This window comes from Artemia franciscana, chromosome 9, assembly GCF_032884065.1.
Source record: "Artemia franciscana chromosome 9, ASM3288406v1, whole genome shotgun sequence".
Taxonomy (NCBI): domain Eukaryota; kingdom Metazoa; phylum Arthropoda; class Branchiopoda; order Anostraca; family Artemiidae; genus Artemia; species Artemia franciscana.
In genome coordinates, this window is record NC_088871.1 from 48,723,591 (window position 1) to 48,737,234 (window position 13,644).

Genomic DNA, 13,644 nt, shown 5'->3' on the forward strand with positions numbered 1-13,644 from the left:
TTTGTGTTTGTGATAGCGATTTGTTTTGGCACCATTATAGTGAGCTTATAGAAATTGATAAAGGCAAAATACTTGTCAAATATACACCACTTTAAGACCTTACACTAGGTGGCCGGTACATGTGAAACAAATGGCATCGAAAATTGCAAATTTTTCACCCACATGGAAATTTTCCTGACAAATATAAAGGGATTAAAAATAGTTGATGTGTGGACGGTATTTTTAATGAGCCAATAATTAATACCGTAAAAAAAATTATGCTATCAATTGTAGAAAAAAATTATTAAAAAAGCCATAAATTAAAGATTTTGAACTCTTGTTTTATCAAACAAAAAAAAGGCATAAATTAGTATAGCCGTCATTATTATTATTTTTTAATCCATTTTCATTCTCATTAACTTATTATCAATGTTGTTGGGAAAGAAAATGTACAATCATAACAATTACAACATACTCTAAAAGTACAAAAGACAGTGAAACTGCAACCTGATTGTCTGAATCGGTTGAGTTGAAAGTTTCACATATTTTGTAGCAGTGGGCACCCAATTTCAAACAGTTCGTGGTAACGAACTATGAGTAAGGAGCGACTCAATAGTAACCTAAGCTCTAAAAAATGGAATTTTGATACTAATAGATACATCAAAAGAACTGGATTTTCATGCTGACTTCAAAATACAAGTTTCATCAGGTTTAGACTAACCCAACAAAAGTTACGAGCCTGGGAATACTTACCTTATGTTTGGAAAAAGGGGAAATATCCTCTAACAGTCATAGAATCTTAATGCACATCAGAAAATCAGATTCAACGTATTAGAAAACCCAACTGCAGAGGTTTCAAGCTCCAATCTTCAAAAATGTGGAAATTTGTATTTTTGCCTATTTATTTTTTTTTTCCAGTGGTGGTCGTATCGATCCATTGGTCGTAGACTATCACAAACGGGCTCATTTAAATAGAAATTAAAAGTTCTAGTGCCATTTTTAAGTGACCAAAAAATGGAGGGCAACTACTCCCCCTCCCACGCTCTTTTTTCCCAATTATCGCCTGATTAAAATTTTTGAGATAGTCATTTTGTTCAACTGAGTCGAAAAATTTAAAAATATGTCTTTGATGGTGACCTGATCCCCCGCAGCCCTGGGTGAAGGGCTGCGAGTTGTGAAATTTCCCCATTGTTAACATATAATACTGGTTATTGGGAAGCATACAGATGCTTTCAGGTTGGAAATTTCTGGTGGGGGGAGGGGGTCAGGGGAGAAGGATACGTGGAAGGGTCCTTCCCTGGTAGATTTTTTTATGGAGGATGGGAGTTTTCAATGAGGAAGGTGCAGGATTTTCCAGCATTATTTAAAAAATGATCCGACATTAAATTAAATTTTTTTCAACTGAAAGTAAAGAGCAACATTACAAATTAAAAAAACAGAAATCGTTACGTATATGGGAGGATTCGTCCCCTCGTCCATGCTTCGCCCTTTACGATAAAGTTTTCTTTAGTACTATCAAACTATTCTAATTAAACCCTTTTTGATTCAGGAGTCATTCTTAAAGAATTGGAACAAAAGTCAAACTTTAGCGTAAATAGCGAGGCATTGACGAGGGGGAAAACCACCTCATTTACGTAATAATTTCTGTTCTTTTTAAGTTTTAATTTTGCTCCGCACTTTCAGTTGAAAAAGTTGTTTTTTTGTTTAACAAAATAAAGAAATGAGGGAGAAAAATTAAAAAATAAAACATAAGCTGAAACCTCAAGCTAGAAATAGCCTACGAAGGTAACTTTTCTTTGAGTGTCTAGCTGTATTTGAGAGTCAATAGATTTTTAATGCTTGAATTTTTACGGGCGAAATGCGTTGTCAAGTTTTTTCTGATTGGCATTTCTGAACCGGTTCAACGTTGAACCGGTTCAACGTGGCAACACGTGATGCAATATATTTGATGCAACCCCAAAGGCATCATAGTTTTAAAGCAACCGAAAGGAATTTTGAGTGTGTATAAGATCTTGTGCAGTAGGATGGATACTACTAACATGTAGTAGTTGTAAAAAAAAATAAATAAAAAATGCCCATGGCCTAGTGTTCCAAATGAAGTTTTAAACCCAAACTGTCCTGGTGTTCCAAATGAAATTTAAACCGAACCTTAAAATATGTTTTCATCTGTTTAAATTAATTGAATATCATTCAGAGGAATACTTTCTTATAGTGAAAGCCTAGAAATACTAGCAATTTTATTCTGATTTTCTCTTAGGTTCTAGCTCTTTACAATCAGAGCTCGTTGCTTAGATTGATTGAGATATTGTTGATGACATACAATTCTACTATTATAAAAAGAAGCAAACAACTAAAATAAATGAAATTCGTTGAAAAATACTTGTAATACCAAGAACTGCTTGTATTTTCCAATGCCAGTTTTGTGAGTATATTTTTCAGACTTGTTTCTTTTTCTAATCCTCATGTTTTCCTATTACATTTTTGTTTAACTAATTTTTTTTATTCTTCCAAAGCAGTGCCACACAGAAAAGACAGATAATGAAGTCGGTAATGGTACCTGTGACCCACTGTATGTCCAGCTACCCAGTTTCAACATACATGTTTGGATATCCAATGGGAAGTAATGTACATCGATATCACAAGCTGACTTATATATTGCAGGAGGTTGCCAGGCAACCAACCCGCTTTCATAGATGGTAGCCTTGGTCATCATAGTCAGTTCATAGTGGCCATCGGCACTGAATTGTTAAAAGGACAGTGTAAGAAGGTCAAAAATCATGTTCAACTCAAATTTTTTTTAGTCAGTTTGTCCAGCACATTTAAAAATTAATGTTTAAAACTTAAAGCATGTTTAAAACTTAAACGTAGGTAGCTGGTAACACCATGGACTTCAAGAAAAATAAAGATCCTCTTGCGTGTATTTCTAATCCATCTATTTTACTACATCAATTCTATTTAATTGAAACATATAAAAAGCTTATTTGTTTCTAATAGAATATTGAGAAATGTTGGACGAACTGATAAATTAAAAGATAACGAAAGAAGACGAAGAAAAAAGTGAAAACAAGAACTAGACAGGAAAGAGAAAAGTCTATGAAATAGGGAAAGAGAAGTGAAATAGCAAAGATTGAGTAAAATTGGAATTTGGGAAGCACCTTCCAGAATAATAATGTGAATAGAGTATTGCTATGATTAGTATCAAATGGGAAGACTTTCACAAAGAAACACAAGGAGCTGGGGAGAAGTAGGTGTTGCCTCCAAAGTAAAATATTTAAAATACTTTATTGGCAATTTCAATGTGATCTTAAGTTTACTTTCCTTTTTTTTAAGAAACTTATCAGGGCCCTGAATAGTCTTAAAGCGAAAAAAAATGGTTCTTCGCTAACAAACGGGTAAAAGCAAAGTCGTTTTATCTGTACTCTTTTATTTTACTCTTTTATTGTATTATTTTATTTGTTCGGTCTATTTGAATTCTGCCAGATGCCAATGGGTAATTTCAATGACTAGGGTAATCAATGAGGTACTTGCAAAATCTATTATACTGAGGAAACAGAAGTCAATATTATTATGTCATTTGATTCATTTATTGGGTTTCAGAGGTTATCAGATTTAGTAAAGCTGCCCTTTGGGAGTCAGGGGCCTTAGGGATCTGAAACTAATATGGTACTAATCACAATTTTGTACAAACGTGCCTTTACACGGCTAACGCAGGCTCAACGGAAGCGAAAACCCATTCTGAACTAGAAATGAAAGGAATATTCAAATAAAATGGGGACTGGCTTTTTTTTAAATCAGTTCTTTGGTTTCAAAAACATATTTGTATGTCTTCTTCATGCTAAGATTATTTCTTAAGGAATTCAAAATAAAAAGGAAAAAATATGATCAGCTGAATTACATTTCAAAATACGGGCTTTTTCACTTTTGTTCATGATATGTGCTGACATCTGGTGTAAGGATTGGCAATGGTCGTCAGTATGCACTTACAGGAAAAGTTTTAGAAGGATTTTTTAAGTATATTTGGCTGATTTTTTTTTGGAGGAGGAGCTAAATATTTTTTGGGAGAGGTTCATTTTAAAATGATATTATAGAAAGTTTACTAAAAATAATGTCATTTATATTTTATTATCAAAATGAATCTGAGGTTCGACTTAGTTGGCTCTAATTGTTTTTGTGGTTATAGCTGCAATTAGCATCTCAAGAGATTGAAAATTTTTTCCAAGGTTTGTCAAGACTATAAGCTGAAATAGAATTTATTTCTCGCTTAGTTGAAAAAGTTATTTTTCAATGGCAATTTCACATGGTGACACACATGATGCGTAAGTAAGTTGCTTCAGTCGCCGTAAGTTCCTCAAATTATTGAAGGACACTTAGTCATTGGACAGATATTTGTCGTTTATGAAAATATCTTACTTGAAAGAAGGATATATATTACTTGCAATTCATAGAATATAGGTTTGCTTAAGTATTCTAACATAAGAATGCTTAAGAAATTATTCTTAAAAACATAAGAACAATTATTTTTAATCACTTAAGAATTATTCTTAAGAACAAAATAAACAGTTTTTTATACGTTTAGCATAGACACTATGAAAAATAGCCTGCTATGGAAGCATCACCCAGCTCGTATTGTTTACTAGAAATATTTTCTGATTAACTTTTTCTTGAAAGAGTTGAAGGTACTTCTCAAAGTTGAAAGCAAACAAGGAGTCAAGGATACTAAAGTATTTGTCAAACTTGGAATTTACACAAGCTGTACCTCGAGTATTTACCATACCTGATTTCCATCATATGTCCAGGTTCCAAATTTCATTACACATGTTTGTTCATCAAAGGGAAAGTATTCAATATTGATCTCACAAGCGGACTTGTATATTGCGGGTGGTTTCCACTCTACAAGGCCACTTTCTCTGATAGTGGCTTTAGTTGCCAGTACCACCTCAAAGTTGCCATCGGCGCTAAGAGGTTTGAAAGCTTTTCAAAATCCATTCAAGAAACTTTAAATGAAAATAGTGTGCATTATTTAATAATACACCTTATGTAGTTTCAGTGTATTTCCCTGTGTTTTATGCTACTTTTTAGTGGTTCTATTTGCTGGAGCCACTTCAAAATTATCAGAGATATGAAGAGGTTGAAACTTACTTTAAATTTCATTAAACAGAGTTTTAATTAAAATATATAAAAAGAGGTTCTCAGGGAATATTAGAATAGGTAATAAAAAAATGAATAAAGGGGAATATTGAAACTAGGCTATAATTTCAAATTAAAACTTGCATTTCTTAAACCTGTATAAGAGATACATTAAAAGGTAAACTTCGTCTTAATTTTTTGGTTCACGTCAATAATTATTCAAAATTTATTTTCGTTTGAACAAATCCCTTATTAAAGATTGTTGCAGCAAATTTTTTATTCCTATCTAGAATCTCCATAGCTTAATCATGTATTACTTACTGTTCGACAATTTCTAAATAAATAAAAGTTGAAAGAGCACCAGCAGCTAAAAATAAAGATTAAAGTAGTTGTAAACAAAAAAGATATGAATGAATATTTTTCTGCATTATTTGAACATAATGACATATTGGAACTAACAAGGTAAGCAGCACTAAAGTTTGTGTTGAATTTTTGTGTTATTTTTTATCGTGTTTCGATAGTGATTAGGTTTTAAAAAGCTCCAGACAAAAGCGTGTTTTTTCACTCTTGTATTTTATTAAATTTGTCAAGACCAGACTTTACATAGTCCACTTTTGACAAAAAAAATATGTAAGGATTTACGGTGCTTTTCTTCACTATTTAAAAAAAAGAAAGTAGAAAGCAAAAACAAATACAAATCTAACCAATTTTGATTTTAAAGACAAATATTGCCCTAGTGAATATTCAATACCGACTTTTGGAATTTATATAAAGGTCATAGTGACGCAAGATTGATTTAGACGGGACCCTGAGGAGACCAAGTTTATTTTTTTTTATTTTTTGTTCGATGCTGTTGTAAGATTCATTCTATATTTCCGGGGTTTTAAACTCAACATGTGTTTACAAAGTATTTGATGGTTAGTATTTAAATTAGCAGCCAAAAATTCGTTATTTTAGCTTTTTGCTTTTGCTTTTTATTTTTTATTTTCATTTTTCTTAAGGATTTTGACAAATAAAGGTGTCTCAGCTTTAGTGACATAATGAATATTTTAATTTTGTAAAGAATCAATTCTTTACAAATAATAACAGTGAAACCCAAGGTTTTCAAAGCCGGAAATATTCGAAACACATAATATGCAGTTTAAAAAGCTGTAATGTATCCAAAAAAAATTTGAGTAACGATTACAAAGATTAAAGATGGTATTAAAGACCATGAAAGTTAACAAAATTTTATTTTTTTCCAATGGTACGATTATATGTATATTGACCCAAACTGAGCTTTTAATTTTTATTTTAAATCTGAAAAAAAATGACGCAAAACCTTCGTCAAGAATCCTAGACTTCTGATCACATTGTTCCATAAAAAGACTATTATGAACACTTTTCCTCTTTCTCACAGATGGGAGGTTCATGCTGTTATCCAGCCCCTTTTAGAGCTTTCGACCCATTCTATAGAGACTAGTGAAGTCTTTACGTGCGAACATGCAACAAATGACATATCAAGACAAATTTGAAGTTGAACCAAGGATAGTGAATTGTAAAATCCCATTTTAACAAGAAACGGTGTACGCCACCAAAAGAAATTAAATGAAAAAATGTTTGAACCCTCTGAACTTCAAAGAATATCATTTCGTGGGAGATGAAGATGGGTGAATGTTAGTTTTCTGTCAGTCAGCTTCATATTCAAATGGTTTCCGAATTTTTCAGTTTTTTTTTAATATTAAACCATAGTTACCGAGAGACAAAGAATTTGTTCTCTTAAGTCTTTAGAAAGACAACATTTCTTAATCTATTACAAAACTGCGTCATAATATGTCATGTTTGACCTGAGTAGCACGAAAAATAAACTAGGGGAAAAATGCATCGTCGACTGTTGGCAAAGAAACATATTCTTGTCACTGAGGCGAAGAAGTCAACTTCCTCTCCACCCTTGGAGCTAGTATCAGAATACATGATTCCATTTTTGGCAATGAATGCTAATGTTCACGCCTAAGAGATGGATTCCCTGAGCTTGAAAAAAAAGACAATCAGCAACTTGCTGGTATTTTTACTATCAGTCATTAAAGTTGCATCTAATTCAGTGGTATATTTAACCAATTACTATTAAAATTTATGGTATCTTGCATAGACATTATAAGTAGTATTCATACTACCTATCCTACCTAATCCGAATATTTACGTTTAACTTTTGAATCTATTATCCAATTTTTTAGTCTCACACAACTAATAAATAGTTTAATTATGGCATTTATATTTGTCAAAAATCAGGAATTATGAATTTTAAATAATAATGTAGACAAAACATCATCATAAGATTTAAAATATAAACCGACTGAAATGCTGAAATGTATCATTTGGCTTTTTGAATAAAGTTTTGATTAAAGCTTTTAAATTTACACAGTCCCGGCTCATCAAAATGGGATTAAATTTCGTTAATAGGCTAACAATTATGACGAAAAAATATTGACAATAACAAATATATGCGAACTATGCTTAAAACCTATGTAGTAAAAATGTAAACCATTATACTTAACAGGAATAAAAATGAAATTATACAATGAGTAAAATTATTAAAATAAATAAAGACGAGAATTCAGAAAATAAGAATAAAAGAAAACTTACTTATTGTATAGGGCTATATCAGGCCGCCATATATGGTCGGACGGAACATGAAGCATTGTAACACCTCCGTATTCCGCAGGATCCCATCGGAGCTTATAATCATACCAAAACTAAAAAGTTAAACAAAAACTCCTAATTTCAAGTTTGAAAGTTCAATGAAGACTATTTATCTGTACTAAGATTACCTTTGCTACCATTTAAATTTTAACCTAGGTGAATAATATTTATCTCAATTGTACGGCTTTGGCTGGTACAATAACTTTTTAATAGCTTTTTTAAGCACTATGTTAGTAGATAGTACTTTCTGTCTCCTCCTCAACGCCCCGCTCTTTACGCTAAAGTTTGTTATTGTTTCAAAATATAGAGCTGTGAGAAAGAGGCAAACTTTAGCGTATTGGGTAAGGTGTTGAGGAGAGGACAGCCCCTATCCCCTTCGTTTTGAGTTTTAATGTCGCTCCTTACTTTCAGTAGAAAAAACTTGATTTTTTATTTAATTTCTAATCGTTTTTTAAATAATGCCAGGAAATCTGACCCCACCTCCAGGTAGAAACCCCCTCACCAATGAAATGTCCTCTAGACAATTCTATTCCGGTAAAAATTTACCCCGTACAATTACTCTTAACCACTCCGCGCTTAAAATTGAGACGGAAGAGAGAAAGACATATAAATAAAAATTTGTATAAGAATTCTGGCAAATTCCCGCAGTGTACAATTTCCCCTGACAAGTTCACTCCCTGGAAACTTCCCTCCACATGGAAAATTCCTCTGTGGAAAAAAAAACAGAAGAAAATTTGTCTCTCCCACCCGAGAAAGTCTGTATTCATCAAAATAACAAATACTATGCAAAAACAACGGGTAAACTTATAACTTAAAGGATTTTTCCCTGGGGCTGTGAGGTGGGGGGTCATGTTATACTCAAAGGCAAAGTTATTGGTTCTTTCAACTATGATGAACAAAATAACTATTTCAAAATTTTGATCGGACAAGTTTGGGAAAAAAGTAGTAGGGGAGGTTGTCTTCTTGCCCTCAAACTTTTTTTGTCACTTAAAAAGGGTACTAGAACTTTTAATTTCCGTTCGAATGACCCCTTATCTTATATTCTAGAACCACTGGATAGAAATGACCACCCCTGAGGAATACAAACAAAAAATCACAACAAAAACAAATAAAAACGCATCCGTGATATTTCTTATGGCAAAAAATACAAAAATTCCACATTTTGCAGATAGGAGCTTGAAACATACACATTAGGTTTTTCTGATACGCTGAATCTGATGGTGTGATTTTCATCACTTTTTTTTCGAAAATAAGGAAATTTTTCTTAGGCTAGTAACCTTTGATGGGTAAGACTAGCTCAATGAAATTTATATATTTGAAATCAGCATAAGCAGCCGATTCTTTTAATATATCTTTTGGTATCAAATTTATTTTAAAAAACCGTTTCTTAGAGTTTTGGCTACTATTGAGCTGGGTAGCTCCTTACTTACAGTTCATTACCACAAACTGTTTGAACCGCAATTATCAGAGATTTTTCTTCTAGTTTTTATTACGTATATGAAGGAGTTTCCACTCCTCAGTACCTCGTTCTTCACGCTAAAATGTTTGCGAATTTGTAAAAAGCTTATTATTCTAATTAAATGCTCCTTGTGTATCAGAGGTTATTCTTAAATAATTGGAACAAAAATTCAAACATTAGCATAAAGAGTGGGGTACTGAGAAGGGGGCAAACCCGTTATATACGTAATAATTTCGGCTCGTTTTAAGTTTAAATGTTGTTCCTTACTTTCAGTTGAAAAAAACTTGTTTTTTTTATTTAATAACAACCACAAGCCGAAAAAATACAACATCTCTGGTTTATCAAACAGTTCGTGGTAACGAACTGTAGTAAGGAGCGACCCGGCTCAATAGTAACCAAAACTCTAAAAAATTGAATTTTGATATCAATAGCTACATCAAAAGAATCGCATTTTAATGCTGATTTTAAATATATAAGTTTCATCAAGTTTAGTCTTACCCATCAAAAGTTACGAGCCTGAGAAAATTTGCCTTATTTAAGAAAATAGGGAGAAACACCCCCTAAAAGTCGTAGGATCTTAACGAAAATGACACCATCAGATTCAGCGTATCAGAGAACCCTACTATATAAGTTTCAAGCTCCTATCTACAAAAATGTGGAATTTTGTATTTTTTGCCAGAAGACAAATCACGGGTGCGTGTTTATTTGTTTTTTTTTTTTGTTTTTTTTTCTTTTCCCCAGGGGTCATCGTATGGACCAAGTGGTCCTAGAATGTCGCAAGAGGGCTCATTCTAACGGAAATGAAAAGTTCTAGTGCCCTTTTTAAGTGGCCAAACAAATTGGAGGGCATCTAGGCCCCCTCCCACGCTCATTTTTTTCCCAAAGTCAACAGATCAAAATGTTGAGATAGCCATTTTGTTCAACATAGTCGAAAACCATAATAACTATGTCTTTGGGGATGACTTTCTCCCCCACAATCCCTGGGGGAGGGGCTGCAAGTTACAAACTTTGACCAGTGTTTACATATAGTAATGGCTATTGGGAAGTGTACAGTTTTCAGGGGGATTTTATTTTGTTTGGGGGTGGAGATGAGAAGAGGGGGCTATGTTGGAGGATCTTTCCTTGGAGGAATCTGTCATGGGGGAAGAAGAATTCAATGAAAAGGGCGCAGGGTTCCCTAGCATTACTATAAGAAAACAATGAAAAATAAACATGAAAACGTTTTTTCAAATGAAAGGAAGAAGTAGCATTGAAAATTAAAACGAACAGATATAATTACGCATATGAGGGGTTCTAAAAATACTTTAGCATAAAGAGCGAGGTATTTAGGAGGAGATAAATACCTTGCTCTTTATGCTAAAGTATTTTTAATAATTTCAACTATTTATTCTACGGCCTTTCTGATTCAGGGGTCATTCTTAAAGAATTTGGACAAAACTTACGATTTAGTGTAAAGAGCGAGGTATTAACGAGGGTACAAACCCCCTCGTATACATAATAAAAATATAAGGTATGAAAGTTTGTTACGTAAGTTAATTCTTAAGTTATGTGTATTTTTTACTAATAAAAACGTTCATTAAAAATTAAAAGTTCTAGTTGCCTTTTTAAGTAACCGAAAAATTGGAGGGCAACTAGGCCTCCTTCTCCACCCCTTATTTCTCAAAATCGTCTGATCAAAACTAAGAGAAAGCCATTTAGCCAAAAAAAGAATTAATATACAAGTTTCATTTTAATAATTTATGTACGGAGAGCCAAAACCAAACATGCATTAATTCAAAAACGTTCAGAAATTAAATAAAAAAAAAAAAAATTTTTTAGCTGAAAGTAAGGAGTGACATTAAAACTTAAAACGAACAGAAATTACTCCGTATATGAAATGTGTTGTCCCCTCCGCAATCCCTCGCTCTTTACGCTGAAGTTTGACTCTTTGCCACAATTCTACTTTTTCAAACAATTAAAAGCTTTAGCGTAAAGAGCGATGGATTGCGGAGGGGACAACCCATTTCATATACGGAGTAATTTCTGTTCGTTTTAAGTTTTAATGTCGCTCCTTACTTTCAGCTAAAAAAATTATTTTTTTTTTATTTAAAAATTATCACATAAGAATCATAGTTACGAAGCTACTTAAGATATTACCAAACAGTTCGTAGTAACAAACTGTAGTAAGGAGCGACCCGGCTCAATAGTAAACGAAACTCTAAAAAACGGAATTTTGAATCTAAAAGATACATCAAAAGAATCGGAAGAATCGATACAATCAAAAGAATATATCAAAATCTCATTTTTTTTCCCAAAGTCAACGTTTCAAAATTTTGGGATAGCCATTTTGTTCAACATAGTCGAAAACCATAATGACAATGTCTTTGGATTACGACTTACTCCCCCAAAGTCCCCAGGGGAGGGTCTGAAAGTTACAAACTTTGACCAGTGTTTACATATGGTAATAGTTATTGAAGTGTACAGACGTTTTTCAGGGGGGATTATTTTGGTTTGGGGGGGGGGGGGGTGAAGGAGGTGGCTAAATAGAAGGATCTTTTCTTGGAGGAATATGTCATGGGGGAAGAGAAATTCAATGAAGGGGGCGCAGGATTTTCTAGCATTATTATAAAAAAAACAATGAAAAAATAAATATGAAAGAGTTTTTTCAATTGAAAGTAAGGAGCAGCGTTAAAACTTAAAACGAAGAGAAATTATTACACATATGAGGGTTCCTCTCCTCCTAAATACCTCGCTCTTTACGCTAAAGTAAATTTAGTATTTCAACTATTTATTTTACGGCCTTTCTGATTCAGGGGTCAATCTTAAAGAGTTGGGACAAAATTTAAGCTTTAGTGTAAAGAGTGAGGTATTAACGAGGGGACAAACCCCCTCATATACGTAATAAAAATATAAGAATATAAAAGTTTGTTACGTAAGTTAATTCTTAAGTTACGTATATTTCTTACTAATAAAAACGTTCGTTAAAAATTAAAAGTTCTTGTTACCTTTTCGAGGAACCAAAAAATTGGAGGGCAACTAGGCCTCCTCCCTTACCCCTTTTTTCTCAAAATCGTCTGATCAAAACTAAGAGAAAGCCATTTAGCTAAAAAAAGAATTAATATGCAAATTTCATTTTAATAATTTATGAGCGGAGAGCCAAAATCAAACATGCATTAATTCAAAAACGTTCAAAAATTAAATTAAAAAAATCTAGTTTTTTTAACTGAAAGTAAGGAGTGAAATTAAAACTTAAGATGAACAGAAATTACTCCGTGTATGAAAGGGGCTGTTCCTTTCTCAACGTCCCGCTCTTTACGCTAAAGTTCTTTACTGTTTAACAAATTAAAATTGAGAGAAAGAGTCAAACTTTAGCGTAAAGAGCGGGGCGGTGAGAAGGGAACAGCCCCTTTTATACACGGAATAATTTATGTTCGTTTTAAGTTTTAATGTCTCTTCTTACTTTCAGTTAAAAAGAAACTAGTTTTCTTACTTAATTTTAAATACTAAGATTGGCCAAAAAATAACTAAAACAAATTATTGTTTATGTTGGCCATTATTTAACAGAATTCTAACTTTAGCGTAAACAGAAAGGTACTGAAGAGGGGAAGAAACTCCCTCATATACGTAATATGAGGAGGTTTGTCCTCTCGTCAATACCTCGCTCATTACGCTACAGTTCAAATTTTGGTTCAAATTCTTTAAGGATGCCCCCTGCATTACAAAAGTCTTAATCAGAATAAATAGCTCTTTGGAAATTACTAAAAGTACTTTAGCGTAAAGAGCGAGACACTGACGAGGGGGCGAACCCCCTCATATACGTGATAATTTCTGTTCTTTTTAAGTTTTAATGTTGCTCCTTACTTTAAAATGAAAAAAACTTGTTTTTATTTGATTTTTGAATTGTTTTAACAAGGCTAGGCGCCCCCTTCATGAAAATTACCTTCCCCATGAAATATTTCTCCATGGAAAGATCCTCTTATGTAACCCTCTCCCCCCGACCACCCACCAGAAAAAATCTCCCCTGAAACGTCTGTATACTTCCCAATAACCAATACTATATGTAAACAGTGGGCAAGGTTCATAATTTGAAGCCCTTTCCCAGGGTCTGTGGGGGATTAACTTGTCCTCGAAGACATAGTTATTAAATTTTTCGACTACGTTGAGCAAACCGGCAATCTCAAAATTTTGATCTGTAGACTTTGGGAAAAAATGAGCGTGGGAGGTGGCCTAGTTGCCCTTCAATTTTTTTGGTCACTTAAAAATGAAACTAGAACTTTTGAGTTCCGTTCAAATGATCCCCCTTACGACATCCTAGGACCACTGGGTCGATACGATCAGCCCTGGGAAAAAAATACAAATAAACAGGCATCCGTGATCTTTCTTCTAGCAAAAAACACAAAATTCCACATTTCTGAATATAG

At 33.2% G+C, this 13,644-nt stretch overlaps 1 protein-coding gene across 3 annotated transcripts in view; it reads right to left on the reverse strand.

Moving 5' to 3' along the window:
- LOC136031504 (acetylcholine receptor subunit alpha-like) overlaps positions 1-13,644 on the reverse strand; it is a 201,737-nt gene that overhangs the window by 137,788 nt on the left and 50,305 nt on the right. For 2 of the 3 annotated variants that reach the window (XM_065711166.1, XM_065711165.1), the window contains exons 4-5: positions 7,729-7,838; positions 4,754-4,934 (exon numbers count right to left, since the gene is read on the reverse strand). In XM_065711166.1, the coding sequence (XP_065567238.1) occupies positions 4,754-4,934; positions 7,729-7,838 (291 nt within the window). Of the gene's footprint in view, positions 1-2,536; positions 2,718-4,753; positions 4,935-7,728; positions 7,839-13,644 lie in introns of all 3 variants that reach the window. The other variant, XM_065711167.1, reaches the window with a different exon arrangement.